Source organism: Canis lupus, chromosome 38, assembly GCF_003254725.2.
Source record: "Canis lupus dingo isolate Sandy chromosome 38, ASM325472v2, whole genome shotgun sequence".
In the NCBI taxonomy this organism is placed as follows: Eukaryota; Metazoa; Chordata; class Mammalia; order Carnivora; family Canidae; genus Canis; species Canis lupus.
The window spans coordinates 909,594-936,807 of record NC_064280.1 but is presented as its reverse complement, the minus strand read 5'-3'; the positions used below and the strand labels follow the sequence as shown (position 1 = coordinate 936,807).

General features: G+C 44.2%; 1 protein-coding gene across 1 annotated transcript; it reads right to left on the bottom strand.

Annotated features, from left to right (window-relative positions):
* Positions 1-13,224: 13,224 nt before the first annotated feature.
* LAX1 (lymphocyte transmembrane adaptor 1) lies at positions 13,225-24,281 on the bottom strand. The gene is made up of 6 exons (XM_025421204.3): positions 24,040-24,281; positions 23,637-23,815; positions 20,622-20,734; positions 20,085-20,195; positions 19,224-19,309; positions 13,225-17,454 (listed from the first exon to the last, which is right to left on the bottom strand). Exons 2-6 carry the CDS (start codon positions 23,729-23,731, stop codon positions 16,669-16,671), a joined length of 1,191 nt encoding a protein of 396 aa, XP_025276989.1. The 5' UTR covers positions 23,732-23,815; positions 24,040-24,281; the 3' UTR covers positions 13,225-16,668.
* Positions 24,282-27,214: the final 2,933 nt, after the last annotated feature.

Here is a 27,214-nt window from a genome sequence, read left to right as displayed (position 1 = left end):
GGACTATGGGGGGAATAGAGTTGGCGCTCAGGGGGTCTCCGGCAGACCAGCTGAGATTAGGTGCACACACGTGGGGACAAAAGATGGCAGCTTTAGTTTTGCATTCCCTGATGAACTACCTAATTATTGTTTTATATAGGACAGACTCTGATATATGCTATGTTCACAAATACCAATCTCTCTGTAATGTAAGATCTTTAAAATACATTTTAAACAAGTCCCTGAATTTGGACTTATCTATGAATCAGAACAATTTCAAACCTCTATACTAAGATTAAAATTTACTTCCCTACTGAAAATCCTTCAACTATTGCCCATTAACCTTAGGATCGATTCTAAGCTTTTGTGGATATCTCTTAATATGCAAAATCTTACTCCTGCCCACTTCTTTATCCCCCCAAATTACCAGTCCATTTTTCTCCACTTCTTTGCTCCATCATGTGGAATGACCTGGAGTGACGTGAATGTGCTCTACTCAGGCCTGCATGCTTTTGCACATCTACTTTCTTCTGCCTCAAATGCCCTTTCTCCACCCTCAATCAACCTACTGACTGGGTTCCAGCAGCCTAGACCTTCTCACGTGGTTTAGGAATCAGCTTATGCACATTTGCTTCTTTCTATATACTGTGAGCTCATTGAGAACAGCAACATCTAGTTCATCTTTATAGTTCCAAGTGCCTGAAGGCATTTGATATGTGTTTGGATGGATTTGGGGGAATACATGCTAAGGTTGGAGAGATAAGGGAGCAGGATTTGAAGGCTAGGAAGAGGAGTTTGGATGGTTACAAATAGGGACTGGTTGTTTCTTGTTTAAGGGAAGGGCAGGACAACGTGAATTTGGGGAGAGAGATGCTGGAGGGGCACCATCTGGGTGTGAAGAAAGGAGAGTGGAGATTAGGGTTGGGCAGGAAAAGCTGGAGGGGAAACTGAGTTGGGGAAAAAGATGAGTTTCTAGGGCAGAAACAGGCAATAATAGTAATAGCTATCATTTCTTTAACATCTGTACCATGTAAATGCTGATGCTTTACTGGCCTAGGTGGACTTCATGTCCTTGCAGAAAGGAGTTTGACAATGCCTTTCCTCCAGTGCACCTATTTGCTTTGGGAGCTTGTTTGCTGTCATTAGTGAATTGCGGTGGAATCTCTTGTATCTTTCTGCAACCCCAAATTATTTGGAAATGAACCCCCATCTCCCAAAACAGAGGGACCAGGAACTCTGACACCCCTGAGATTTAAGGCTACAAAGACATGACTGATGGGTGGGGAAGGCCCAGGTGAAGTTGGACTTCAGGAAAGGATGGTCAGTTTCTCAAGAGGAAAATCTCTATGAGGGAACATGGATTTGGAGCCAGTGACTCAGACTCAGTGCCCTACAGGGCCGCTCCTTAAATGGTGTATATTGTGTGCAGTGAGGGTGAGTTCAGGTGGAGGTGGATAGAAGTGACTCTAGAGTAGTGTGTGTGTGTGTGTGTGTGAACTGAGTGAGCTCACCACTCAGAAAGTGGGGCAGCTTTGCAGTGGGATAGTTCTGACTGGGTTTAGTAGAGTTGGAGCATGTTCCTTCCTATTGCACTAATGTCTAGGGAAACCTATGGATGCCTACATTAAGGCCTATAGAAGTCAGTAAGCTAGAGTTTTATTCCTTCAGGACTTCTAGGATTTAAGCCAAGAAACTGACACCAGTGACATTAACAGGTTACTGGTTCTACCAAGTGGTGGATCTGTGGTTCCATTATTAGCAGTGGCAGCAGGTGCTTGGCTGTCCCGAGCTGGGCAGAGGCCAGGTGGCATGGATGACTTGGTCAGAATGGCATCTCCACGGGGCTGTTAGGGACCATGGATGGCAGAACTTAGCTCAAGGGGTATCCTCGTCCCCTTTCCACCAGGCTGCAGAAGTAGTAAGCAGTAAGCAGTGCCATTTATGGACACCCAGGCACTATGGGAAATACTCAAAAAAAGAGCAAAAGATAACCCCTGAAAAAGACTGTAACTTCCTATTTGTAGAACAGGATGAGGTTTAGCAACACCTGGAATGTTGTTAGGACTGCAAAGTGTCAATCCTAATTGAATCATAAAAGCTATAGTTTAACAAGCCCTCCAAGTGATTTTTAAAAAAGATTTTATTTATTTATTCATGAAAGACAGAGAGAGAGGCAGAGACACAGGCAGAGGGAGAAGCAGGCCCCATGCAGGGAGCCCGATGTGGGACTTGATGTCGGGTCTCCAGGATCACGCCCTGGGCTGAAGGCAGCGCTAAACCGCTGAGCCCCCTGGGCTGCCCCCTCCAAGTGATTCTGATAAACTTTAAGGTCTAAGAATGATTGACTATGAGCTGCAGAACTAAAATCATTTGAACTCAGACTAATGATGTCTTAGTTATACACATTCATAATCTAAATAGACTCTCCATAATCTATATTCCTCAGAACAACCCACTTTTCTAATGGAGGACATGAAGTCACTCACTCCTCCCTGTGGGCAAATCCAGTCTATGCCCCTACTCACTCAGCCTCTCAGCTGCATGGGCCACAGGAAACAATTCTTCTTGGAAGCACTCTCTCATCAGGGCTTCTGTGACAGACTCTCCTGGTCTTCCTCCTAGGACATATAGGAGAACAGTGAGAAAGGAGGATGGAAACAGGGACAGGTCCTGCAGCACCTCTTAGACTACAAAAAGACATCTAGTTGCCAAAGGAAGCCACTTAAGGGTTTTAAGCAAGAGAGTGGGGTGATTTCTGCTGTAGAAGCTGCTGTACAGGGAAGGTACCAAGAACAGGCAAATACAGGAGGAAGCAGGGAAAGCAGTCAGAAAGGCTCTCTCTGCCATCTGGGAGAGACATGATGGTGGCTTAGACTGAGGTGGAGGCAATGGATGTGGGCGGAAGTGGAGAATGGGCAGCTCAGAGGCAGAACTGACAAGACTTAGAGGATGTTTAGGGTTGACTCCTGAGTGTGGGGCCTAAGCCAGTAGATGCTGAAGAGATGACGCACCATTTGTTGGAATGGGGAAGACTGAGGAGAAACAGATCTGGAAGTGGGGAATTAAGAACTCTGCCTTAGATAATACAGGTCATGAGATACTATTAGAGAGCCAAGTAGAGATGTCAAGTAGGAAATTAGATAGGAAGTGTGGAATTTCAGGGAGTCATGAACCCATAGACAGACCATTCCTTCCATAGAAGGAGCAGTGGTCACATAGGGAGAGAGTCAGGCCAGAGGAAAGAGATGCAGGTCCCAGCCCTGGGGTGCCAACATTTGAAAGTTGGAGAGAAGAAGAGCCAGGAAAAGAAACCAAGTGCTTGATGAATTGCTTGGTGGCCCCAGGCACACAGACAATGAAACCTAATAGGTCTTAAGACATAGGAAACAGGGGATAGCAGAATTTTATAATTTTCTAATTAATTAAGAGGCCAAGCCTGTTGAGAATAGCTCTAAAGAAAAACCAACCTTGGCCCAATAAGGTGGCCAACTGAATGTGTTTCTGCTGATCCCTGGTTACAGAACGTCCACAATTAAAAATAAACAATAGTTTGTCTGATTGGAGGTTCTCAACCTTTCTATATAACATCCCAAACCATCACATTTCTTATCTTTTCTTTTTTAAAAAGATTTTATTTATTTATTCATGAGAGACACACAGAGCGAGAGGCAGAGACATAGAGGGAGAAGCAAGCTCTCTGCAGGGAACCTGATGTGGGACTCGATCCTGGAACTCCGAGATCACACCCTGAGCCTAAGGCAGAGGTTCAACCACTGAGCCATCCAGGAGTCCTGCAACCACCACATTTCAAAGAATAGTATCCAAACTGCTTTCATCCCCAGAGAGATGGTATCTGATGGAAGATACAAGAGTTTCCAAAATGGGCTCTGGGTCAGGCTGAATGAGCCAGAACATTTTCTTTTTAATCAAATAAATCCACATAAAAATAATAGAAGTGGGACTTCTGATTCTGACCAAGATGAAATAAGGCCACTACAGCCTCTGAATTGTATGGATTACAACTTAAAAACTGGACACAACATGGAAAGCAAGCATACAAAGGGGCACCTGGGTGGCTCAGTCGGTTAAGCACCTGACTCTTGATTTTGGCTCAAATCATGATCTCTGGGTTGTGGGATCCTGTGTTGGGCTCCTCACTTGCATGAGATTCTTTCCCTCTCCCTCTCCCTCTGTGCCTCCCCCTGTTCTCAAATAAATAAGTAAATCTTAAAAAAAAAAAAAAAAAGGAAATATATGAGGATCTTGAAAGTCAACAAAAGAAGATGAATTGTGGAGAGAAGTAAGCTACATTGAAGCAAGGTTTCTTGTGTTTTCAAATTTTTCCTTTTCTCTCATAGCTTTCACCTGAGGGCAAGCTACCAGTTGCAAAAATGAGTGCGTGGAGGGGTAGGGGGAGAGAAGAGACTACACCTAGAGTGAAAAACCCATCTTTCTGGAAAGAACAACCGGGAAGAGAGGATTGAAGAGAATATATGTATATAATCCTCATTTTTTTCCCTCTCTCAGCTTTTCCCTGAAGGTGGGCCCTCCCTGAGGAGCTGTGCTTTGGTGGCAGTTCAGGCAATTAAAATTCCAGTTGCTATCCCCTCTGACCAGAGGCACCAGAAAAGTGGCCATGGGGACCCGGGTGCTGGGAGAACTCATGAGACAGAGAGAATGAGCAGGGGACACCTAATTTTGTGTAGGAACCTGTCCACACCATGGGCTCACACTCGACCTGTGCTTGAATGGATCAGACCCAAATCAGCACAGCAAAGGCTTTGAGAACTGAACCAACAGTGAAACCACTGCCCACAGTATATGAAGCAGAACCAGCAGTCTGAACCTAACTGGGTTGATTGTCTGCTGTAATGAGAAAAAAAATTCCTTGAATTAAAAAAAAAAGGCCAATTTATGTTTTACCTAGTAATTTTTTTTTTCTCATTAAACTTTTGTTTTAATGGGTCTCAAAATTCTGCGACAGATTTTTGGTCAAGTTGTTTCCATTAAAACGTACTGATTTAAAAAACTAATAACTTAAAACTGTCACACACGCACACACACACACACACACAATGGTCCACAAAACATTCTCCTTTCCTTCTGAAGGTTTTACGATGCATCGTTACCATTAACCAGTCTTTTACTATTAAACTTAAATGGCCAATTGACACAAACTGTTCTGAGACCGTTCTTCCACCACTGGTTAAGACTGGGGTGGCAGGTATTGGGGATAATATTCATTTAGCCTTCCGAGCTTTCTGGGCAGACGTGGTGACTCTGCCAGCTCCAGCTGCCTTCTTGTCCACTGCTTTGATGACACCCACAGCAACCATCTGTCTCATGTCACGAACAGCACAACGGCCCGAGGAGGATAGTCAGAGAAGCTCTCAACATACATAGGTTTGCCAGGAACCATATCAACAATGGCAGCATCCCCAGATTTCAAGAACTTGGGAGCATCTTCCAGCTTTTTTCCAGAATGACGATCTATCTTCTCCTTCAGCTCAGCAAACTTGCAAGCAATGTGAGCTGTGTGACAATCCAGCACAGGTGCATATCCAGCACCGATTTGGCCTGGAGGTTCAGGATAATCACCTAGACCATGAAACCAGCTGCTTCCATTGGTGGGCCATTTTTGCTGTCACCAGCCACGTTGAACAACGAACATCTTTGACAGATACGTTCTCGACATTGAAGCCCACATTGTCCCCAGGAAGAGCCTCACTCAAAGCTTCACGGTGCATTTCAACAGACTTGACTTCAGTTGTAACATTGACTGGAGCAAAGGTCACCACCATGCCAGGCTGAAGAACACCAGTCTCCACTTGGCCCACTGGGATAATACCAACACCACCAGTTTTGTAGGCGTCCTCCCAGACGCAAGGGCTTATCAGTTGGAGGCGTTGGTGGCAGACTGCAATCCAGAGCTTCAAGCAGTGTGGTTCCACTGGCATTCCCATCTTTACGGGTGACTTTCCATCCCTTGAACTAAGGCATGTTAGCACTTGGCTCCAGCGTGTTGTCACCATTCCAACCAGAAATTGGCACAAATGCTACTGTGTCGGGGTGGTAGCCAATTTTCTTAATGTAGGTGCTGACTTCTTTAGCGATTTCCTCGTATCTCTTCTGGCTGTAAGGTGGTTCAGTGGAATCCATTTTGTTAACACCAACAATTAGTTGTTTTACACCCAGTGTGTAAGCCAGAAGGGCATGCTCACGGGTCTGTCCATTCTTGGAGACCCTGCTTCAAATTCACCGACACCAGCAGCAGCAATCAGGACAGCACAGTCAGCCTGAGATGTGCCTGGAATCATGTTTTTGATAAAGTCTCTGTGTCCTAGGGCATCAATGATGGTCACATAATACTTGCTGGTCTTGAATTTCCACAGGGAGATATCAATGGTGATACCAAGTTCACATTCAGCTTTCAGTTTATCCCAGACCCAGGCATACTTGAAGGAGCCTTTTCCCATCTCAGCAGCCTCCTTCTCAAATTTTTCGATAGTTCTTTTGTCAACCCCACCACATTTGTAGATCAGATGGCCAGTAGTGGTAGACTTGCCAGAATCTACGTGTCCAATAACGACGATGTTGATGTGAGTCTTTTCCTTTCCCATTTTGGTTTAGGTTTAGCGGTGATTTTCAGGACACCTGTGTTCTGGCAGCAAACCTGTTGTGAAAAATACCTAGTAATATTTTATAAAGGTATAAAATCTGTTAAATATCATCAGCTCTTCTGGAATCGATTGACTTCCAATTGCGTGCTGATTCAATGACTCAATTTTTACAGAGGACCACATACTGCTTCTTTGGATATATTAATTAAAAAATTAAATCCTTAAAAAAAGAAAAAATTCTTTAGAGGACTTTAATTGTACCCAGAGTTTATAAAACATAATATTAAAAATATGTAGGATTGGGGTTCCTGGCTGGCTGAGTTGGTGGAGCATGGAACTCTTGATTTCCGGGTGGTGAGTTTGAGTCTCACATTGGGTATAGAGTTTACTTAAAAAAAAAAAATCTTAAAAAAAAAAATCTAGTGAAAGATCTAAAAGTGAGACAAGAATCCATCAAAATACTAGAGGAGAACACAGGCAACAGCCTTTTTGAACTTGGCCACAGCAACTTCTTGCAAGATACATCTAGGAAGGCAAGAGAAACAAAAGCAAAGATGAACTATTGGGACTTAATCAAGATAAAGAGCTTCTGCACAGCAAAAGCACAGCTAGTATCCAAGATCTATAAAGAACTTATTAAACTCAACAGCAAAGAAACAAACAATCCAATCATGAAATGGGCAAAAGACATGAAGAGAAATCTCACAGAGGAAGACCTAGACATGGCCAACATGCATATGAGAAAATGCTCTGCATCACTGGCCATCAGGGAAATACAAATCAAAACCACAATGAGATACCACCTCACACCAGTGACAATGGCTAAAATTAACAAGACAGGAAACCACAAATGTTGAAGAGGATGTGGAGAAAGGGAAGCCCTCTTGCACTGTTGGTGGGAATATGAACTGTTACGGCCACTCTGGAAAACTGTGTGGAGGTTCCTCAAAGAGTTAAAAATAGACCTGCCCTACGACCCAGCAATTGCACTGTTCGGGATTTACCCCAAAGATACAGATGCAGTGAAATGCTGGGACACCTGCACCCCGATGTTTATGGCAGCAATGTCCACAATAGCCAAACTGTGGAAGGAGCCTCGGTGCCCATCGAAAGATGAATGGATAAAGAAGATGTGGTATATATATATATATATATATATATATATATATAATTACTTAGCCATTAGAACGACAAATACCCACCACTTGCTTCGACGTGGATGGAACTGGAGGGTATTATGCTGAGTGAAATAAGTCAATCAGAGAAGGAAAAACATTCTATGGCCTCATTCATTTGGGGAATATAAGAAAATAGCGAAACGGAATAAAGGGGAAAGGAGAGAAAATGAGTGGGAAATATCAGTGAGAGCAACAGAACATGAGAGACACCTAACTCTGGGAAATGAACAAGGGGTAGTGGAAAGGGAGGTGGGCAGGGGGTTGGGGTGACTGGGTGATGGGCGCTGAGGGGGGTGCTTGATGGGATGAGCACTGGGTGATATGCTATATGTTGGCAAATTGAACTCCGATAAAAATAATTAATTTATCAAATAAGTATCAGGATACAATGAAAATTACTTAACGTAAAAAGAATAAGAAAGTGTGACCAGTTCTCAAGAAACAATTAAGAAATGCCAATCCAAGATAACCCTGAAGTTAGAATTATCATACAGACTTTAAAGCAGAGGTGGCAACCGTGTCTCATGAACTAAGGTAAACATGCATGAAGCGAATAATGGAAAAATAGACATTCTTGGCATAGACATAGGAACTATACATAAAGAACCAAATAGAAACATTTTAGAACTGAAGAAAAGCTAACAGCAGAATGGAGATGACAAAAGGGAGAGTCAATGAACCTGAAAATAGATCAATAGAATGTATTCAATCTAGCCAACAAAGGGAAAAACAACTGAGGAAAAAAAAGAACAGAATCTCAGGAATCTGGGGAATATCAAAAATTCTAAATAGGGGCACCTGGGTGGCTCAGCGGTTGAGCATTTGCCTTTGGCTCAGGTTGTGATCCTGGAGTCCTGGGATCGCGTCTCACATTGGGCTCCCTGCAGGGAGCCTGCTTCTCCATTTGCCTATGTTTCTGCTTATCTCTGTGTGGCTCTCATGAATAAATAAATAAAATCTTTAAAAAAACAAAACAAAAGTTCTAAATATTGGGGTACCTGGCTGGCTAGTCAGGAGAGCATGCAACTCTTGATCTTGGGGTTGTAAGTTCAAGCCCCACGTTGGGTGTAGAGATTACTTAAAAAATGAAATCTTAAAAAAACCCCAAAGTTCTAATATTTATGCCATTGGAGTTCCAAAGAAGAGAAGAGACAGATTGGTGTGGTAAAATGTTAGAAGAAATAATAGGTCACAAAAGATAAGGCAAGAGGGAGGAAATGCCATGGATTGGAGGAGACCAATAAGTTGTGTAACTACATGTTCTGTGGGATTCTGGAATAGAGAAAAGACATTGGTGAAAAGCTAATAAAATTTCCCATATAACACCCTCAGTTTAAATTTCATTAAACAGTGAAGTGTGTAAGTTGATTAATAATATTGTACCAATGTTAGTTGCTTCAGTTTTATCATCATATCAAAGTTATGCGAAGTGTTATTATTAGGGAATGTTTGGTGAAGTCTATTTGGGATATCTGCATTATTTTTAGAACTTTTTTTGCAAGTCTAAAATTATCTCAAAATAAAAAGGTTTTAACATTTTTAAGTAAAAGGAAAGAAGGAAGGAAGGGGTAGTGGCTACATTAATGTCAGATAAAGTACACTTCAGAACAAAGAATATTACCAGTGATAAAGAGGGACATTATCTAATGACGGAAGTTAAGTCACCAAGGGGACCTAACAATCCTACATGTGCACGCAACTAACAACAGAACTTCAAAATGCATGGAGACAAAATGAGGAGAACTGAAAGGATACATAGACAAATCAACAATTATATCTGAAGACTTCAACACTTCTCTCTGAGTAATTGCTAGAACCAGTGGAAGGGAAATCAGTAAGGATGTAGATGGCCTGAGCAGCACTATCAACCAGCTTGACCTAACTGGCACTTTCAGAGCATTCCACTCAACAGCCATTGAACACATATTCTTTTCATTTGAGGTTTGCAAAATTAGAATACCCTTGAAGAATTACGTATTGATCTGGGATCATCAAGAATAGATTTCCCCTCTTAGAAAGTCAGAATTCTCCAGGACACCTGAGACAAACTTGAGCTTCTGTCAGAGATTTTCAGCATATGAGTGCAAGTTACTTAGAAATCTTGTGTAACTTTAGCCAACTGGAGACCTCCTCTGATGTGTCTGCCTGGTATCTCCCCAGGCATTGGTGGCTCTATATGGCTGCTATCTGCTTTGATGTTTGCTGTGACTTCCAGGAAAGGAAGCACCTCCCCTAAACTAATGCTATATTTGGTACATAATCTAAATCAGTTTATCAGGAAATCAGCAAATGTATCAGGCCTAACGCCATTTCTTCTTACTCTCTCATCTTTTTTTTTTCTCTCATCTTTTGAAAATGAGGTGGTGTGTGTGTGTGTGTGTGTGTGTACATACACAAGTCCATGCACCTGTGTGTGCACATATCTTTGAGTCTTATAACATATTTTGGATATTTTCAGGTTCGTGTACCATCAGAGATACCGATCTGCTCTGTAGTTATGGAGGACAAAATGTGTTCATGTCTTAATCCCTGGAACCTGTGAACATGTGACCTTTCATAGTGAAAAGGAGTTTACAATGTGATTAAGTTAAGGATTTTGAGATGAGATTATCTTGGATTATTTGGATGGAGCCAGTGTAATCACAAGGATCCGTGTAAGAAGGAAACAGGAGATGAATAGTCAGAATCATTAACTCCACTTTAAAAAAATTATTTATTTGAGAGAGAGAGAGAGAGAGAGAGAGAGCACAAGGTGTGGGAATGGCAGAGGGAGAAGGAGAAGCAGGTTCCCTGCTAAGCAAGAATGCCAATGCAGGACTTGATCCCAGGACCCTGGGATCATTACCTGAGCCCAAGGTGGACACTTACCTGACTTAGCAATCCAGGCTCCCCTAACTCCACTTCTTAATATGTCCACATTCTACCAACACTCACTACCTTTAACTTATGGATGAGGAAGAGAAGACTGAAAGGAAAAAACCCCAAAACTATGGGTTACCTTATTTTTCCCTTCTTGCTATGCCATTTTCAGCATAAGTGGTTAAAACTAATATAAAGAAGTAATGGAAATAAGAAAGGATATGGTAGGTCATTTGGGTTAGAACACTATTGTCTTCTTCCTTAATACCTGCTTATCAACTGGTTTAAGAGTCAGAGTTCCTGGAAGTATTTGCAAGTCAGTACAGGCCCTCAGCCCACAGGGAAACCAGAAGTGATAATTAAGCACCATGACTCGATGGAGTGCTCAGGAAGGAGACATGGCAGAGGGACAGCAAAATCTTGTCTTCTCCTCACCATTAAAAGGTGAATTATAAAGAGGGAAGGAGACTTACAAACTCTATTTCATACTAAACAGTGTTCTGAATAAGGTCCAATCAATACAATACAAATTTGAATAATTTACTATTTTAACGAATTACAGAATCATAACAGGTTAGTTATCTTTATATCTATCTCCTCATCCTTATCTTGAAAAAAATTACCTCCTATTTCACATGTCAGGCTTAAACAGTTATGGCAATTGGGCTTTCAATTTAACTCAAAATTTCCTGGCAACTAATGTGAGAAAATAAAACTATAAAGGAAAAGAAAGAATGATAATGTTGTAAACAGTCTTTCATTCACTCATTTGTGAAAAAAAGCTCAGAATAAGAAATAAACAGAAAGGTTCCTGTCTAGTTTCATATCATCTACAAATTATTACTTGTCCTCGATTTGGGAGAATGTATGTAAGTATAACTGGTTTATTGGAGTATAAACATGAGCTGGCTTTATTTTTTCCAGGGCCTGCTCCCTGATGGTGGTTGGTTGAACTTCTCTTTCTTTCTTACTGGTAGCTCTCTTAACAAATTCTCTCTCTCTCTCTCTTTTTTTTTTTTTAAGATTTTGTTTATTTATTCATGAGAGACACAAAGAGAGAGAGAGGCAGAGACACAGGCAGAGGGAGAAGCAGGCTCCACGCAGGGAGCCCGACGTGGCTCGATCGTGGGTCTCCAGGATCACACCCTGGGCTGACGGCGGGGCTAAACCGCTGAGCCACCCGGGCTGCCCGAAATTCTCATTTTGATCTCTAATTTTTTATTCTCCTCCAGGTTGTGAGAGTTCTCTCAGTATTTAAGATTCAATTCTGCTCAAATCTTCATTCTCGCATCTGATGCTCGTGTCTCCTTACTTGACCCAGTGCGGTTGTCAGACTCCTTGTGCCTGTCCTTGCTTCCCTGGATAGCCCTGACTGGCCATCAGCACCAGATATGGCAGAAATTTGATTGCTGGTTACTTTTGGGGTGAATCTGAGAGCCCTGAAGGAAACTGCCCACAATATGATCACTAGGTGTGGGAGAATTAGACCCTGGAACAATCTGCCTTCATCTCACTGTCTGAGTCTGCTCAGGCTGCTATAACAAAAAATACCATAGACTGGGTAGCATAAACAACAAACATTTATTTCTCACAGTTCTGAAGGCTGGGAAGTCCAAGATCAATGCGCCAGCAGATTTGGCGTCTGGTGAGGCCTGCTTCCTGGCTCACAGATGGCTGTCTTCTCCATGTGTCCTCATATGGCAGAAGGGACAGGGGATCTATCTGGGGTCTCTTTTATAAAAGCACTAGTGCCATTCATGAAAGTTCCACTCTCATGACCTAACCACCTCCCAAAGGCCCTCAGCTTCTAATATCATCATATTGAGGTTTCAACATACAAATTTTGGGGGCACACAAAAATTCAGTCTACAGGACCCACCCAAGTGTTTGTGAGATGGTCTACAGCCAACAGATGCTCCCAGAGGCCTCTTACCTGGCACTCTGTTAGGTGGCCCAAACCCAGTCACCTTCCCCTGCTGATATTTTTATTGGGCACAGTAGGTGGCTAGCTGCTTCACAGCACCCCCTTCTCAGTTCTGACAATACTGTCTTCTTCCTCCTTTCCCAAGGGTATGAGGCACTCCTGCAGAAAGAGATGTTTACCACCTGCCCAGGGGTGGGGACAGTGAAGGAGGGAAGAACATCTCTTCCTGATCAGGAAACTCTTCAAACTCCAACACCTTCTAGGCCTCACCCATGGAGCAGGCACATGGGGTGGTGGAAAGCAGTGCTTGGTAAGATTAATTTTCCTGTTCTCAGTAAGCCCTAGGCTGATCCATAACAGCTCATGGCATGCTAAATTCAGAATGTGGTATGTTTTGTACCCAGGTTTGAGCATTCATCTGGATTCCTGAATGACATGAAAAAAACCTTCCTCAACATTTTATGGTATAAGTACCTGCACTGAAACCATATTATCGACCATCAATTATCAGTAACCTGCCTTTATCTTGAGCCTTGTGCTAAGATCCACAGTGAATACGAAGGCTTTAAATATATTTTTTTTGCAGGCAAAATGGTACAGATTAATAGGGAGACTGATCAAATATGTTAACAAAACAATGAAGAAAAACAAATACCCAGAACAATTACAGTAGCACATGCTTTAATGTTATACCCATTTTGCAGAGGAAGGAACAAGGCATATTTATTTAAATGGGATGAAACTAGATGTCTTCATTTTATCCATGCTTTACAATTACTTTTTATTTCGAAAAAATTTACAGAAGAGTTGCAAAAATAGGATAGAATTTTCATATATCCTTCACCCAGCTTTCCCTAATGTTAACATCTTACATAACCATGATACAATTATCAAAACTAAGAAATTAACATCGATGTAATAGTATTGACTAAAATACGGACTTTTTGAATGTTACCATTTTTTTTTATCCCACTAATGTCCTTTTTCTGTACCAGGATCCAATCCAACTTATCATTACTCTATATACCTAGTCATCATGCCTCCTGGGTGTCCTCCAGTCTGTGACCGTTTCTCAGTGTTTCCTGGTCTTTCATGACTTTTAACACTTTTAAGAGTTCAGGTCAGGTATTTGTAGAATGTTAAGCAATCTGGATTTTTTCCTCATGAATTCTTATCATAATTTTGTGGACTTTGGGGAAGGATCCTATAGAGGTGAAATACCCTTTTCCTTGATCATATAACAATGTGATTTGTAAGTGGTGAGTTACCCTTGACCACCCTTTAACCACCCTTGGTTAAAGTGGTGTCTGCCAAGTTTCTCCACTCTAAATTTGCTTCCCTCTCCTCCACTCCCCCCTTCCATGTTCTATTTGTTAGAAAAGAGTCACCAAATCCAGCTCACACTCCACACTGAAGGGGAGAGGAGTTAAGTTCCCGGGGAATTATTGATTCATTTGTGGATGTGTGTTAAAGTCATCACAGTAAAGTACAAATATTTGAAGGGAGATCTTTGAGGCTAAGCAACTATCTTACTTCTCTCTAATGTGTCATCCACTAATTTTAGCATTCATTAAGACTTGCCCACAGCAATTATTCTGTGGTGTCTTTTTTAAAAAATATTTTTATTTTGTTATTTTTTAAAAAAGATTTTATTTATTTATTTGGGAGAGAGAGCGTGAGAGGAAAGAGCATATGAGCAGGTGGGTGGGATAGAGGAAGAGGGAGAAATAGACTCCCCTCTGAGCAGGGAACCCAACACTGGGCTCCATCCCAGAACTCTGGGATTGTGACTCGAGACAAAGGCAGACAACCAACTGAGCCACTCAGGCACCCTTAAGTTTTTAATTCCAGTTTAATTAACAAACAGTTCTGTGGTGTCTTAGTAGTGATTTTGTTTTTTCCTCATTTCTTCTATATTTATTATTCAGAATTCATCTGGAAAGAAGATTTCTCCCTTTCTTCCATTTTATTCACTTATTGATATGGACTCAAGAATATTTATTTTGTTCTAAGTTATACATTTATATCATAATTTATTTTTATTGCTGAGATTGTTCTACTTTTGCCTTTGGGAGCTCTTTTAGATGGCTCCTTCCAACATGCCTATTTTCTTCTGTTTTCTTCCCCTGCCACCCTCCTCTCTCTTTCTTTCTTTCTTTTCTTTATCTACAAGACGGTCAAGTTCCCCCAGATCTATAAGTGGCCATTTTTCCAAGGAGCTCTGGTTCCTTTTATTGAGAATGATATTTAGAAACTAAGAGCTGGCTGCTAAGTGTGTTCATTGCTTCTTGGGTATCAATTCTTCTAGACCCTCTGGTGGGATAGAACTAAGAAGTATAGGTATGCTAGCCCATGTATACACATCTCTATATTTATTTCTGCATCTATTTATATATATATATATATATATATATATATATATATATATAAGATTTTATTTATTTGACATGGAGAGAGTACGAGCAGGAGGAGCAGCAGAGGGAGAGGGAGAAGCAGATTCCCAACTGAGCAGGGAGCCGGATGCAGGGCTTGATCCCAGGATCCTGAGATCATGACCCGAGCCAAAGGGAGATGCTTAACCGACTGAGCCACCCAGGTGCCCCTATTCATATATATATTAAAATAAACAAGAGTTCAAACTATACCTCCAGATCTAGTCTGGCACCACAGAGTTCATCGTAGCCTTTTCTACTCGCTTATTCGTCACCTCTTTTTCTGATAGTGAGAAACCCGTCTCTCCTTATCTACGTTTATTTATTTGTTCAATCTTAGCATACATTTAACGTAGTTTCAGAATTGCTAGACTATATTCCTCTGAGATACGAATTTACCAACTAGAGTGCAGTGTTTATGTACAGTTTGTATGTCTTTATCTTACAGTTTCAAGTGAAAGCATAGTTTTCCAAAGTTAATTAGGCCAGCTCCTCCCCCACCTTCAGTGAGGCTATATCATCCATCTGTAATATAGTTAGGTTTATTTGTCTTAATCTTCATTCCATTATGGCTTCCCCTGGTAGAGTGGTTAATTAAAATTTTTTACATATAATAAAAGTCACTCGTTGTGCTATATAGTTTTTTGTGTTTTGACAAATTCACAGTTATGTATTTGCCACCACAGTACCAGTACAGAAGAGCCCCATTAACCTAGAAATTCCTTTGTGGTAAACTTCCCTTTGCCTAAACCTGGCAAACGCTAATCTGTTTTCCATCCTTAAAGTTTTGCCTTTTCCAGAATGTCATATAATTGGAATCACACAATTTGTAGATTTTTTTTAGGTCTAACTTCTTTCACTTACCAAAATGCATTTAAGATTTGCCCGTGTTGTTGCTCAAACCAATAGTTCGTTCCTTTTTTATGTTCAGTATAGATAACCTTATTACATGGATATACCACAGTTCATTTTTCCATTTATGTGTTAGAGGACTTCTGGGTTATTTCTAGTTCTGGCAGTTATGAAAAAAGCTACTATAAATAGGCATATATGGGCTTTTGTATGAACACAAATATTCAATTCTCTTGGATAAACATCTAGTAGTGGAATGGCTGGGTTGTATAAGTGTATGCTTCTGAGAAACTATCACCTTTCTAAAGTGGATAGTACAATGAAAGACGGTTCTAATGTCCCACATATTCTCTAGCGTTTGATTGTCCACACCCTTTTTCAACTGGAAACTGCTGTCCCACCCCAACTCAGACTTCTCCATTCTTTTTGGCCTCTGCCTGGATTACAAACTGATCCATATTCTCACTTTGCATCCTGCTGGTATTCGCAAAGGTGATGATTTTAGACCACTTCATGTTTCCACTGTTCACTAAAGTACTATTACATTTTTAATCTACTAATTGTCCTATAAGGGAGTTTCAGCAAACATTCTTAGGTTGGTATGAGAGATAATTGCACCCTGCTTGAGAAGAATTCCCTTCTGGCTTTCTCAGACATTGGCTTTTGTGAGTTCCCTAACTTCTGTGCATGAATGAACCACTGAGATATATAAGGATGGCCAGCGATCTTTACCAGACCTCGTAGTGGCCATGGGTCTGGCAAGCATAGCCTACTCCACAGAGCTCTTCAGCTGGGTTTCTGGGTCCTAATTCATCAGGAAGGAGTTATGTGTCTGGTCCCTGCTTGGAGTCCCTGTCTTCTGACTTGACAGCTAGCACATTCTCATAGTCACTAGAAGTGTCATTTGACATTTCTTCTTCGTGTTTCATCTGACTACTCTCACTCTGTGCAGATGGCTGACAGGTCACATGTTCCCCTAGAGCCAGGAAACTCCCTGATTTCACAACAAATTGGATGTGGGTACCTGGACCATCCATCCTGCCTTCTGTGTCTGAGGATGTCACTTCTTCCTCCCCCTGCTGCTGGTTTCCATTGGTGTGTGCTGGTGGAACATTTTCGTAATCTCTATAGCACTGGAAAACCAGACAGGACTGCTTCCCCTGGATGGTCTCAAGATTCAGCCCTGCCATATTGACATAGTCATTCGAGGTCTCCGAAGAATCTTCCCCATCACTGAGTGGATCATTGCTTTCAGACCTTAGAGACCCAAAAGTGATGTGGTCACTGGCATTCCCACAGCCCTTGTCTTTCTCCTCAGTAGACTCCAGCTCCTGGGCACTTGGGAGGGCAAAGAGGCTCGTGGGGGTGCTGTCAGTAGAAGCTAGAGCCTTAGCAATCTCTTCTGCTGTGGGCACATTGATGTAATCTCTTGAATCCTCTGAAGAAATGCTCAGGCAGTCTCTGGCTGCTCTGACATTGACATAGTGTGCTGAGGGAGTGAGGTCCCCACACATCTGGAGCCCCGTGGCATTGTCATAGATGCCCACTGCATAGCTGTTGGCATGAGTATGGTCTCTGTACAGCCAGAGGGTATTGCCTGCTTGGGAGGGCTATAAGCAAGAAGAGAAAGCCAGTGACAGGACTGAAGCAGAAATACAGGTGAAACCTTTCTACTTCCCCACCCAGGACCACTATCTAATAGTTCCTTCACTTTGTTCTTTACCTTGTAGAACATGTCTAAGTTGGAGGTCTCCAGTTGCAAAGCTTTAGATCATGTGCAGGTATGAGTAGTGTGGGCTAAGTTTAGGGAACACAAGTGTAAATGTGATGATAAATTGCTGCTGGTTTTTGGTCACAGTGTGGGTGTTCAATGGGGAGTCTGTAGAGGGGAATAGTATGAACTGGAGAGAGCCTGCTACCTCTGAGCCTTGAGAGGCAATAGAGTACAGTGGCTAAAAGTAGTGACTCAGCCTTAGACTCAGGGTGGAAATCCCAGCCTCGCTACTCTGTGCCGAGTTTGGGCAAAGTTACCTAATCTCTTTGTGCCTTACCTCCCTCGCAAATAAAATGGGGAGAGCCATAATATCCACGTGATATGGTTTTTGTGAGGAGTAAGTGTGTGACTATGCATAAAGTGTTGGGAATAGTTTCTGGCACATGGAAGACACTAACAAATGGTTGTTATTATTAAAGGGGCACCTGGCATACAGACCCAGCCCATTGTGACCATTTAGGGATGCCAGTCTGATGTTTCTAGAGCTTCTGACTTTTCAAGAAAAGCTGGACATCCAGATTTTAATGTGAAATCTTTTAGATTTTTAAATGTTGGCAACTGGTTCCAAATGTTCTTCATCTACTACACAGTCCGTAGCCAAACATGTGTTGTGGCCTCATATCAGTTTGGGATGGAGTGCTAGAACTCGCTTTGGCAGTGACGTTTCGTCCTCCCTGCACATTATCAGCCATGCAAGCTTGGTCCCCCAGGAGTTTGTAGAGGTGAGAGCAGAGCCCAAGGATGGGATATGTGGGAGGAGCACTAGAGGTGTCCAAGTGCTAACTGAACGTAAAGCTCTGGGTAGTGAGAAGCTGGGTAGCAGCAGGATCAGCAGCAGCGGTAGGACTGTGTTCATCTGAGATGACCACAGAGCCAAGGGACCGGTTCTTCAACAAGCAAGTGAGAGCTTATCTGTTGGAGATGAGGCCCCTGAGCTTCCAGGTCCCCCCTTTCCTGTCTTGGGTGTCTCTGCCCCACAGCGTTGTGGGGCTCCTCCTTGAGGGCTGCCTTTAGAGCCAGGTCACAGGACACACTAGGTCATTGTTATTCATTGTAGTGTTCCCATGGTAACCTCAAAAATACCCCACGTTTGATCAAACACTTTCTACACCAGCTACAGTCCTCAATGACTTACAAACATACCTGCTATTGAGGATAATTGAAACCATTTGCCATGGGCCCCAGAAGTAATTCCCAAAAGCAGGGTTTTAAGGATGTTTCGAGCATCCACAGCATTGTTGGAATATTTGTATCCTCTCTCGAGGTAGGATACAGCATTGGAAGGGACAATACTCATTTGAGTGAGCTGTTACCTTTGTTAAAACAATACATTTCCATTCTAACACCGTATCTTTGAATACATGTGCCCTGGTATCTCACTTAAAATCCTGAACAACTGTTCCTACCTTTCATGATTTTTGTCCCTGGGCAGTAGGGAGGTCCCTGAGGCTTGTCTTCCCAATTTATCAATAGGGCCACAGGGCAACTGCCAGGGGACTTGTTGTTTGCCAGGAAAGGAGATCTGTGACCTGAACTTATTTACCCCAGTTCTGCCCGAGAAATGTCCTCTCTCCCAAGGGGCTTGTCCTTTCCCTTGACTCTTACCACAGGATCAGAAGGAGGGCTATCATAATTTCTGGAAAGGAGGCTCTCGGTACTGAAAATATGGTTACTCCTTGACTGCCGTCTCCCTGAAAGGACAGAGAACAAATCCTGAAGATAGCCAGCCAGTCCCCTGAGCGCTTCCACCTCGATGGTCCCCGCATCGTGGTTGATGTGGGTTTGTGTGGTGTCGGTATTTGAGGCCGGTGTGCTGTGGTGAGAGGGGCAGAGCTAGGGAGAATGATGTGCTCTGAGGCCTGGGACTGTCCTCTGTTTTTAACAAGGACCAGAGGACACTAATTGGCACAGAGTTTAGAGCAGCTGGGGAAGAGGCTCCTGTAATGCCAGAGGCCATGCTCTTCTTCTGTATGTGTCCCCCATTCCTGGACATACCCATCCAGGACTTCATATCAGGACAAATAAAAAAAAAACCCAACCCAGACACCTCCCAGCTCCCTTTTTTTAGCTCTGTAGGCCCCTAATGGAGTTACAGCCTGCTTCTGACTATCCCGTCCTCCTCCACGCTCCCTGAAGGGCAGAAAGGTCTGAAAATGTAAAGAAAGTTGCTTCTGAAAAAAAAAAAAAAGAAGAAGTTGCTTCTGGGGCAGCTGAGCAGTTTAGTGCAGCCTTCAGCCCAGGGCGTGATCCTGGAGATCCAGGATCGAGTCCCACGTCAGGCTCCCTGCATGGAGCCTGCTCCTCCCTCTGCCTGTGCCTCTGCCTTTCTCTCTCTTGCTCTGTGTCTCTCATGAATAAACAAATAAAATCTTAAAAAAAGAAAAAAGGTGCTTCTGGGTATGAGAGGTGCATTCTGGATGAAGTTCAGTAACATTTGTGCTCTGCAGATTAGAAAGAAAAACCTACCCAGCTCTCCTTGCCTCTGGGGTAAGGAGTCATAAATATTTTTGGCTCCTTGTCTGGGTCGAGACAGAGAAAGTAAGGGCGTGACGGTAACTCGGAAGTAAGGAATGTGTCCTGCAAGACAAGGAGAGAGATGGAGATCTCAGTGGGGGCAAGTGGTACCGAATGCAGGGACCCTTAGGTGTGAGATAGTCCCTGAAAATATTCCCCATCCTCACTATGTATCATAAAAAATACATTTTCACACTTGCCCAATTCCATTTGAGCCAGAAGACTGGGAGAAGAAGCAAGTGGGCAAGTAGGGGGTGGTAGCAAAGGGTGGGCATAAATGTCTCAGGGCAATGACCTGCCAAGTGGAACTCTGATTGGCACTGAGCCTTTCAGGGGCATGGCTTAGACTCAAAAGTGAGACAATGGCCAGTGTGTCAGGGAAGAACAGAAGAGAACAGAGTTTATGTCTGGAGAATAAACTTGGCCTTGAATGCCAGGCTAGATGGTGGATCCTCGTGTGTCTCCACTTGGGACAATCAAAGGACTCACGCTGCTTCTTCCATTTATTCCAGTTCCATAGGCTGTAGAAGATCAGAGTGGTCAGTAGGACGGCAAGGAATCCTGCAAACCCAGAAAATATGGCTCTGCTCTGGTCTTTCTCTCTGTGGGGAAAAACAAGGGCCATTCTCCAGCTGTAGGAGGCTGAGAAGGCTGGAGAAAAGGTTTTCTGCAGGAATTGGAGCCTGAGGACTTGGAATGGGAGCCAGCCGGAAAGCTGAGGTGGGTAGGCTGTGTGGTTGAAGAGAGTGTCTTCATTGTGGACAGAAGGAAGCTGGGCATTACCCCTTTGGAAGCCCTACTGGATGCCAGGGGTTTGGGTGTGTGTTAATCTCTACAACATCTCATCTCTCCTTGTGGCCAGAAACCTGAGATTTAGACTCAGAGAGGCTGAGTAATATATCAAAGATCACACAGGTGGGAAGGAGCAAAGATGGAACGTGAGTCTAGGTCTGTTGGGGCCCAAAGATTGTGCGCTCTTTCCAGTGTACCACACTGTCCTCCAAACTGGCAAAATCAGGTTCACCTGCCCCTGCTTCCTCCTCATTCCCTACTCCTTGGTGTCCTGTCTTGTGTGGAAGAGGGAGCTGCTCTGGGACGGAGTCCGGCTTGCGGACATTTGAACAACCCCCACGTATAGACTTGCAGAACTGGTCTCCAACAATACTTGCTGTTTTGTGGAATGTGACCCACACAAATGCAGGAGTGAGTTTCTGCTGCTTGTGGTTCCCTGACAGCACGGGGTTGCTGCTCTGCTCTGCCTACTGCAACAAGAAGAAGCCAATGGAGGATACAGCAGGAATGGCCAACAGACCCAAATGTTAGAAGCCAGGTCAGCTAGTCCTAGGCTTGTTTACCCAATTCTCCTGGACATTTCTGCTAAACTGCCCAATGGACATCTCAAACCAAATATGTCTGAAACAGAATGCCTGTTCCTCTCCCATAAGCCTGCTTCTCCTCTGGTGTCTCCCATCAGCTAGTGGTTGGAGCTATCCTTGACTGCTCCTTTTCTTTCACACCTCAATTATTCAGTCAACCAGAAAATTCCATCTGCTCAGCTCTGGGCATCTTTCCCAAACCCAATCACCTCCACTCCTCCATTGCCACTCCTTGCTTCCACATGGGTCTTTGCAGTAACCTCCCTAGTGCGTTGCCTTGCCTTCCCTCTTGAGCCCCACATACTAGCTTCACACATGAGCCTGCATGATCCTCCTCACAGTAAACCAGATCACGTCCCCTCTCTTCCTGTGACCCACATGACTTTGATCACACTTGGGATAACATACACAATCCCTACTCAGTGAGGACTTCATGGCCCCTTATGATCTAGCCTTTGCCCTCCTCCTCCTCTTTCTTCTTCTTCTTCTTCTTCTTCTTCTTCTTCTTCTTCTTCTTCTTCTTCTTCTTCTTCTTCTTCTTCTTCTCTCTCTCTCTTTTAAAAATATTTATTAATTGAGGGATGCCTGGGTGATTCAGCGGTTGAGCATCTGCCTTGGGCTCAGGTCGTGATCCCGGGGTCCTGGGATTGAGTCCCATAACGGGCTCCCTGCAGGGAGCCTGCTTCTCCCTCTGCCTGTGTCTCTGCCTCTCTCTGTGTCTCTCATGAATAAATAAAAATAAAATCTTAAAAAAATTATTATTATTTTTTTAAATTATTATTTGAGAGAGAGAGAGAGAGGAGTGGTAGAAGGAGTGGGAGAGAGAATCCCAAGCAGGCTCCAAGTTGAGCATAGAACCGATGCAAGGCTAGATCCCATGGCCCTGAGATCATGACCTGAGCCGAAATCAGGAGTTGGACACTTAACCTCCTGAGCCACCCAGGCGCCCCTCTGCCTACCTTCTGACCTCATTTCCTACCACTTTCCTTCTGGCTGGTCCCTGTCCGTGCATAGCACACTGCCACCTCAGACCCCCAGGTCCTCTCCCAGGGTGGGGGTGGGGGGGCAGGTAGCTCCATCTCTCATTTCCCTCAAGTCTCATCTGAAATATCACCTGCTCAGACAGGCCTATTACTCCCAGTCCCCTTAACTCTGTTCTGGTTTTCCTTTATACACTTAAGACAGATTGACATTTTATTATATATCCATTTGTTTGTCTATATCTGACTTTCCTACTTGACTGTAAGCTCCAAGAAGCCATGGACTTGTCCATCCTATTTACCTGGTACCTGGAACAGTGCCTGGCACTTAGCAAGGGCAGGGTGAATATTTGTGGAATAGATGAGTGACTTAGTAAACACGAATGAACATAGAAGTAGTTATCTGGGGGGGCCTCAGGGTTCTGACAGCTTCATAAATTCAGTCCCCATCCATGCTCCTTCCACCTGCAGGTGACATATATGTGTTTGTCATGATAATACATTTATTTCCCTAAACGACAGTGATTTGAAATTTATTATTGCTGAGTTGCACTGTTATCACAGCACTGAGATTCATACCTACAAGTGTTGTTAAAGTTTCAACCACTCTTGGACTTTTTATGTTTGTTAGTATGATCCTGCAAGTTTTAGCAATAAAATGTATAGCCATGCTGAGTTCTGTGAGATTTTATATCCTAAAGACATATCTTTATACATCGATGATTGCATTTTCCATTCATGGAAAGTTTTTAGGACCTAAAAATACATCACTGAAAGAAAACAGGCCTGTTGTTTCCATCATGGTGGCTCCTAATTTTTGAGGGGGAAGGAGGAGAGTGGTTGTTGGGACCTGATACAGGGAAGATTGAGGACAGTGACTGGGACCTCTGGGAGGTAAGAAATCCACCCAGGCCAGACAGCAAGGTCTAAGGACCCTCTCCCTGCAACTTCCTTTTCTCACCGATACCCATTCCTTCCCTCCCAGCAGTCCTGGGCAAGCTTCTCTAAGCCTAGAATCTGGTGGTCTAAGGGGACCTGAGGGCAGTCGTGAGGGCTAGGAGCACTGCTGGGGTAGAAGTGCCCGGGGTCGGCCAGGGCTGTCTGTCTAAATCAGGGGAGGGTGGAGCTCACCACCCTGAGTTACTCACCTGTCCAGGCTGCCGGCAGTTACCTGCAGAGTCCTGGCTTCCAAGGTCCTCCCTCTGATTTCTGAAATGGTCGGGGTGATCCCATCCATGGTCATAGAAACCTCTCTGGCTTCAGCTTCTTCTTCTAAGCTTTCTCTCAGTTATCCACAGCTAACACATGCCACTTCTCCTGGCTCTTCCTAAGTGACCATCCATCAGGAGAAAAGGCGAAATTGACTTGCGTTTTGCATACCATCATAACCACTTTTTTAAGTAGATAAGAAGACTAGAAATCCTCCTCATCTCCATGTTTTCCAATCTTTCTAGAGCTTTCTTTCCCCCAACATTGCGTCTACCTGGCGTCTACCCCTGAAATGTTAGGCTGCATTGAGCCCAAACACAAAAACAACACGTTTGGTTCTACCTGGATGTGGCTACAGTGTCCACTGTGGGAAGCACGAACTCAGCCTGGTGCCATGCGCCCCAAGAGAGGTGGCTCAGGGAGATGCTATGCGCTCAGCCTCCTGGTGAAGTGTAAGGAGTGTAGGGGGGAAACTGCCAAGAGGAGAGAGAGAGAGAGAGAGAGAGAGAGAGACTCCGTGAGAAGCTCATCCCCTCCCAACCCCCAGAGCAGAGAGAAAAGAGCAAACATTTGCCAGAATGGAAACAGAGAGTCGTCACAGGAAACGACAGCACTGATGTGCTAATGAGGCATGGGGCACAGGAAATGCTGCTCAGCTATAGCAAGATAGAGGAAGACATGTCTGCACCCCCTGTTCCCTGGGTCGGCCGGGTGTGGGGGGGGGCTGTGGGGGGGCACTGTGGTCTGTGGGGAGAGTGACTAAAGATGGGGCAAGGTGGTGGGGGATCCATGATTGTTCCTATGGGTTTTTGGGACGGGCTATTTTCATAGACACTTCCTGGGTGATTTTGACAAAGCTGGTCTGTGTTTTCCATTTTGAGCATCTCTGGGGATTACCCTCTGAACGGAGCCAAGGCCAGGTCAGTGTTGGCCATTCCTTCCCGGAGCCCTGCCCTCCGTGGCCCCTGGCGGCCGGCTCTCTGCAGGACTCTTCTGGAGGTCCATCCCCTTGTTGTGCACCTGTCTCGGAGGCCAGAAATCTCATTCCTGCTCTTTTCTCAGACTTAGACAATTGTTCAGATTTGTTTCTGGCTCCCTCCTCTCTCCCTTATCAACTTCCCGAAAGTCTCAGCACCTTGGGAGAGTCCAAAGAGAAGGGACCAGGCCACTAGGACTTTTACGGGGATGTGAGGGGCCTCTGACCTGGCTTTCCACAGGGAAATGGACTCCCTCCCCATGGCAGGGAAGACAGCCAGTGCCTCCGCACCTCCCATCTCTTCCCTGTGGGCACTAAGGTCCCAGCTCCTGGGGACGGGGGTGGCTGTCTACCCTGGTCTGCACGTCCAGGTGCCCCCAGAGCCCCAGAGGAGAGGGTGCAGGTGGCCTGAGTGGCTCTCCCAGGAGCTCTGCCCTCTGGGCTCTGGCTGCCATCCCCCCACCTGGCCTTACCTGGCAGGAGCACAGGTGGTTCAGGGACAGCTGGTTCAAGAGCTGGACCCTGGGGCTTTGCCCGCTTGTCCTTGGGAAAGGGTCTGAGTAGAACTAGGGCTCCTCAGGAGAAAAAGACCTGTCGCTCCAGGCCCTGCGGCCAGGACTGGAAGAGCGAGCGGGATTCCCAGGCCTGTCCTGAGCTGCGCGCGGCGGGTGGCCGCAGAGGATGGCGTGGGAGCTGGGAACTTGGAAGGCGGTAGGAGAGGGTACAAGAGAAGGGCCGATAGAACCAAACCTCACGACCCTGGCTGCTACTTAAAAAAAAAAAATAATTTTTTCTTTTTAAAGACATTCTCCTGTGTGATCATCTGAAGACCTTGTTTTTTTCTTATCTTATCCAGAGTGTCTGAGTCAGACTAATCTTTCCTCTGGTTTCCTGACTGTCTCCCCCACCGGCGGCCTCCCCACACTTGAGGGCAACAGCCTTCTGAAAGGGGGTTCCACAGAGCGAGCTCCAGGTTTCCAGACCTGCCTGCACCCTGCCACCTGCTCTCCTTTCCCTCCTGCTTGTGCAACTGCCAATCAGACCCACAAACACTAAATCGGTGTGTGAAATTATTCATCGTAGTAATGGAAGAAAACTGCTCCTTCCGGGGAAATAGGGCACATGTTTTAAGCCTGATGGCTCTGGTATTTCCCTTTAACCACTTTTAATGATTTCAGGGTTGAATGTGACATGTGATCCCAAAGTATTAAGATTAGGGGTGCCTGGGAGGCTCAGTCGGTTGCACATCTGACCCTCGATATCAGCTCAGGTCTTGACCTCAGGGTCACGAGTTCAAGCCCAGCATTGGGTTCCACTTAAAAAAAAAGTATTAAGATTATTATTATTATTATTTTAAGTATTAAGGTTATTTTAAAAAAATATTTTATTTATTTATTCATGAAAGACACAGAGACACACAGGCAGAGGGAGAAGCAGGCTCCTCACAGGGAACCCGATGTTGGACTCAATCCCAGGACCTTGGGATCATGTCCTGAGCCAAAGGCAGATGCTCAACCACTGAGCCACCCAGGCACCCCTAAGATTGGTTTCAAACGGACACTTATGCATCCAAGCAAAACCCTTTGAATGGAAGGGATTGACTCTGTACTAACTCAGTGGTGTGGTTTTTAGTATTACTAAAAACCTTCCAGAATCTTCTGGAAAGACAGAAGCACTGTGTTAAGAGCATCGATACAAGATCAGATCCTAAATGACTGCTTGGACAGGTCATCTATAATCTTTTTGGGTGTTTCCTTGGATGTAAAATAGCAATACTACAACATAGGTAATGCAATTATGAAAATTGCGCTGACAATGAAAAATGCTTTGCTGAGGACTTGGCATGTGCAATCTCATTAAATGGGGGGTGCTATTCTGTGATCATCTTATTATATATTAGGCTCATTTCTTTATACTTAATGGATCGCCTCCTTTGGTCTTCGTCTCTTCCTCTCTTGATGCTCAGCCTACCTTTCTACCATGTGTTCCTCTATTCCTTGAGTGCAGATTTATGGAAAGTCTCCCACCACATGGCACTGGGCACACCGGCTTTGTACATGCGGTCTGACCCACATGCAGCGGTGAGCCTCAGCTGGCACCCCTAGCAGGCACTCTGTACTCCATGCACGCCCCACTCTTGTCACTTCCATGCTCTGGGCCTTTGCACTGATTCATTCATTGTGACAGCAGTTTCTTTCTCTCTCTCTCTCCCCCTCATAAAATTCCAATAAGATCCATTTGAAGAGTTTATACTGGTTATTTCCGGGTTGTGGGGCTTGAGGTATTTTGTTACTTTCTTCATTGGACTCTTAATGCTTGAATTATTATAAGGATAAAGTGTCATTTTTATAAAAAAATAAATTGGTTATTGAAATATATGTCATAAGAGTCACCACCTCCGTGAAGACTTCCTCTCCTGGAACTGGGTTTGGCTCTTCTGGGTCGCCATGGCAGCAGGCATGATAGCTCTCGATTGCTGGGATTAGTTGTTTAAGTGACTGTCTCCTCAAGTAGACTTTGAACCCCTTCAGGGCAGGGACT

What these genes read in the sequence shown, in the direction of transcription:
- LAX1 (XM_025421204.3), bottom strand. Translation starts at nt 23,731, where the DNA reads ATGACCATGGATGGGATCACCCCGACCATTTCAGAAATCAGAGGGAGG. An exon ending in ACTGCCGGCAGCCTGGACAG is followed by an intron (nt 20,735 to 23,636) that starts GTGAGTAACTCA and finishes TTTTCCCCACAG; the next exon opens with AGAGAAAGACCAGAGCAGAG. An exon ending in CCAGAGGCAAGGAGAGCTGG is followed by an intron (nt 19,310 to 20,084) that starts GTAGGTTTTTCT and finishes CTGTCCTTTCAG; the next exon opens with GGAGACGGCAGTCAAGGAGT.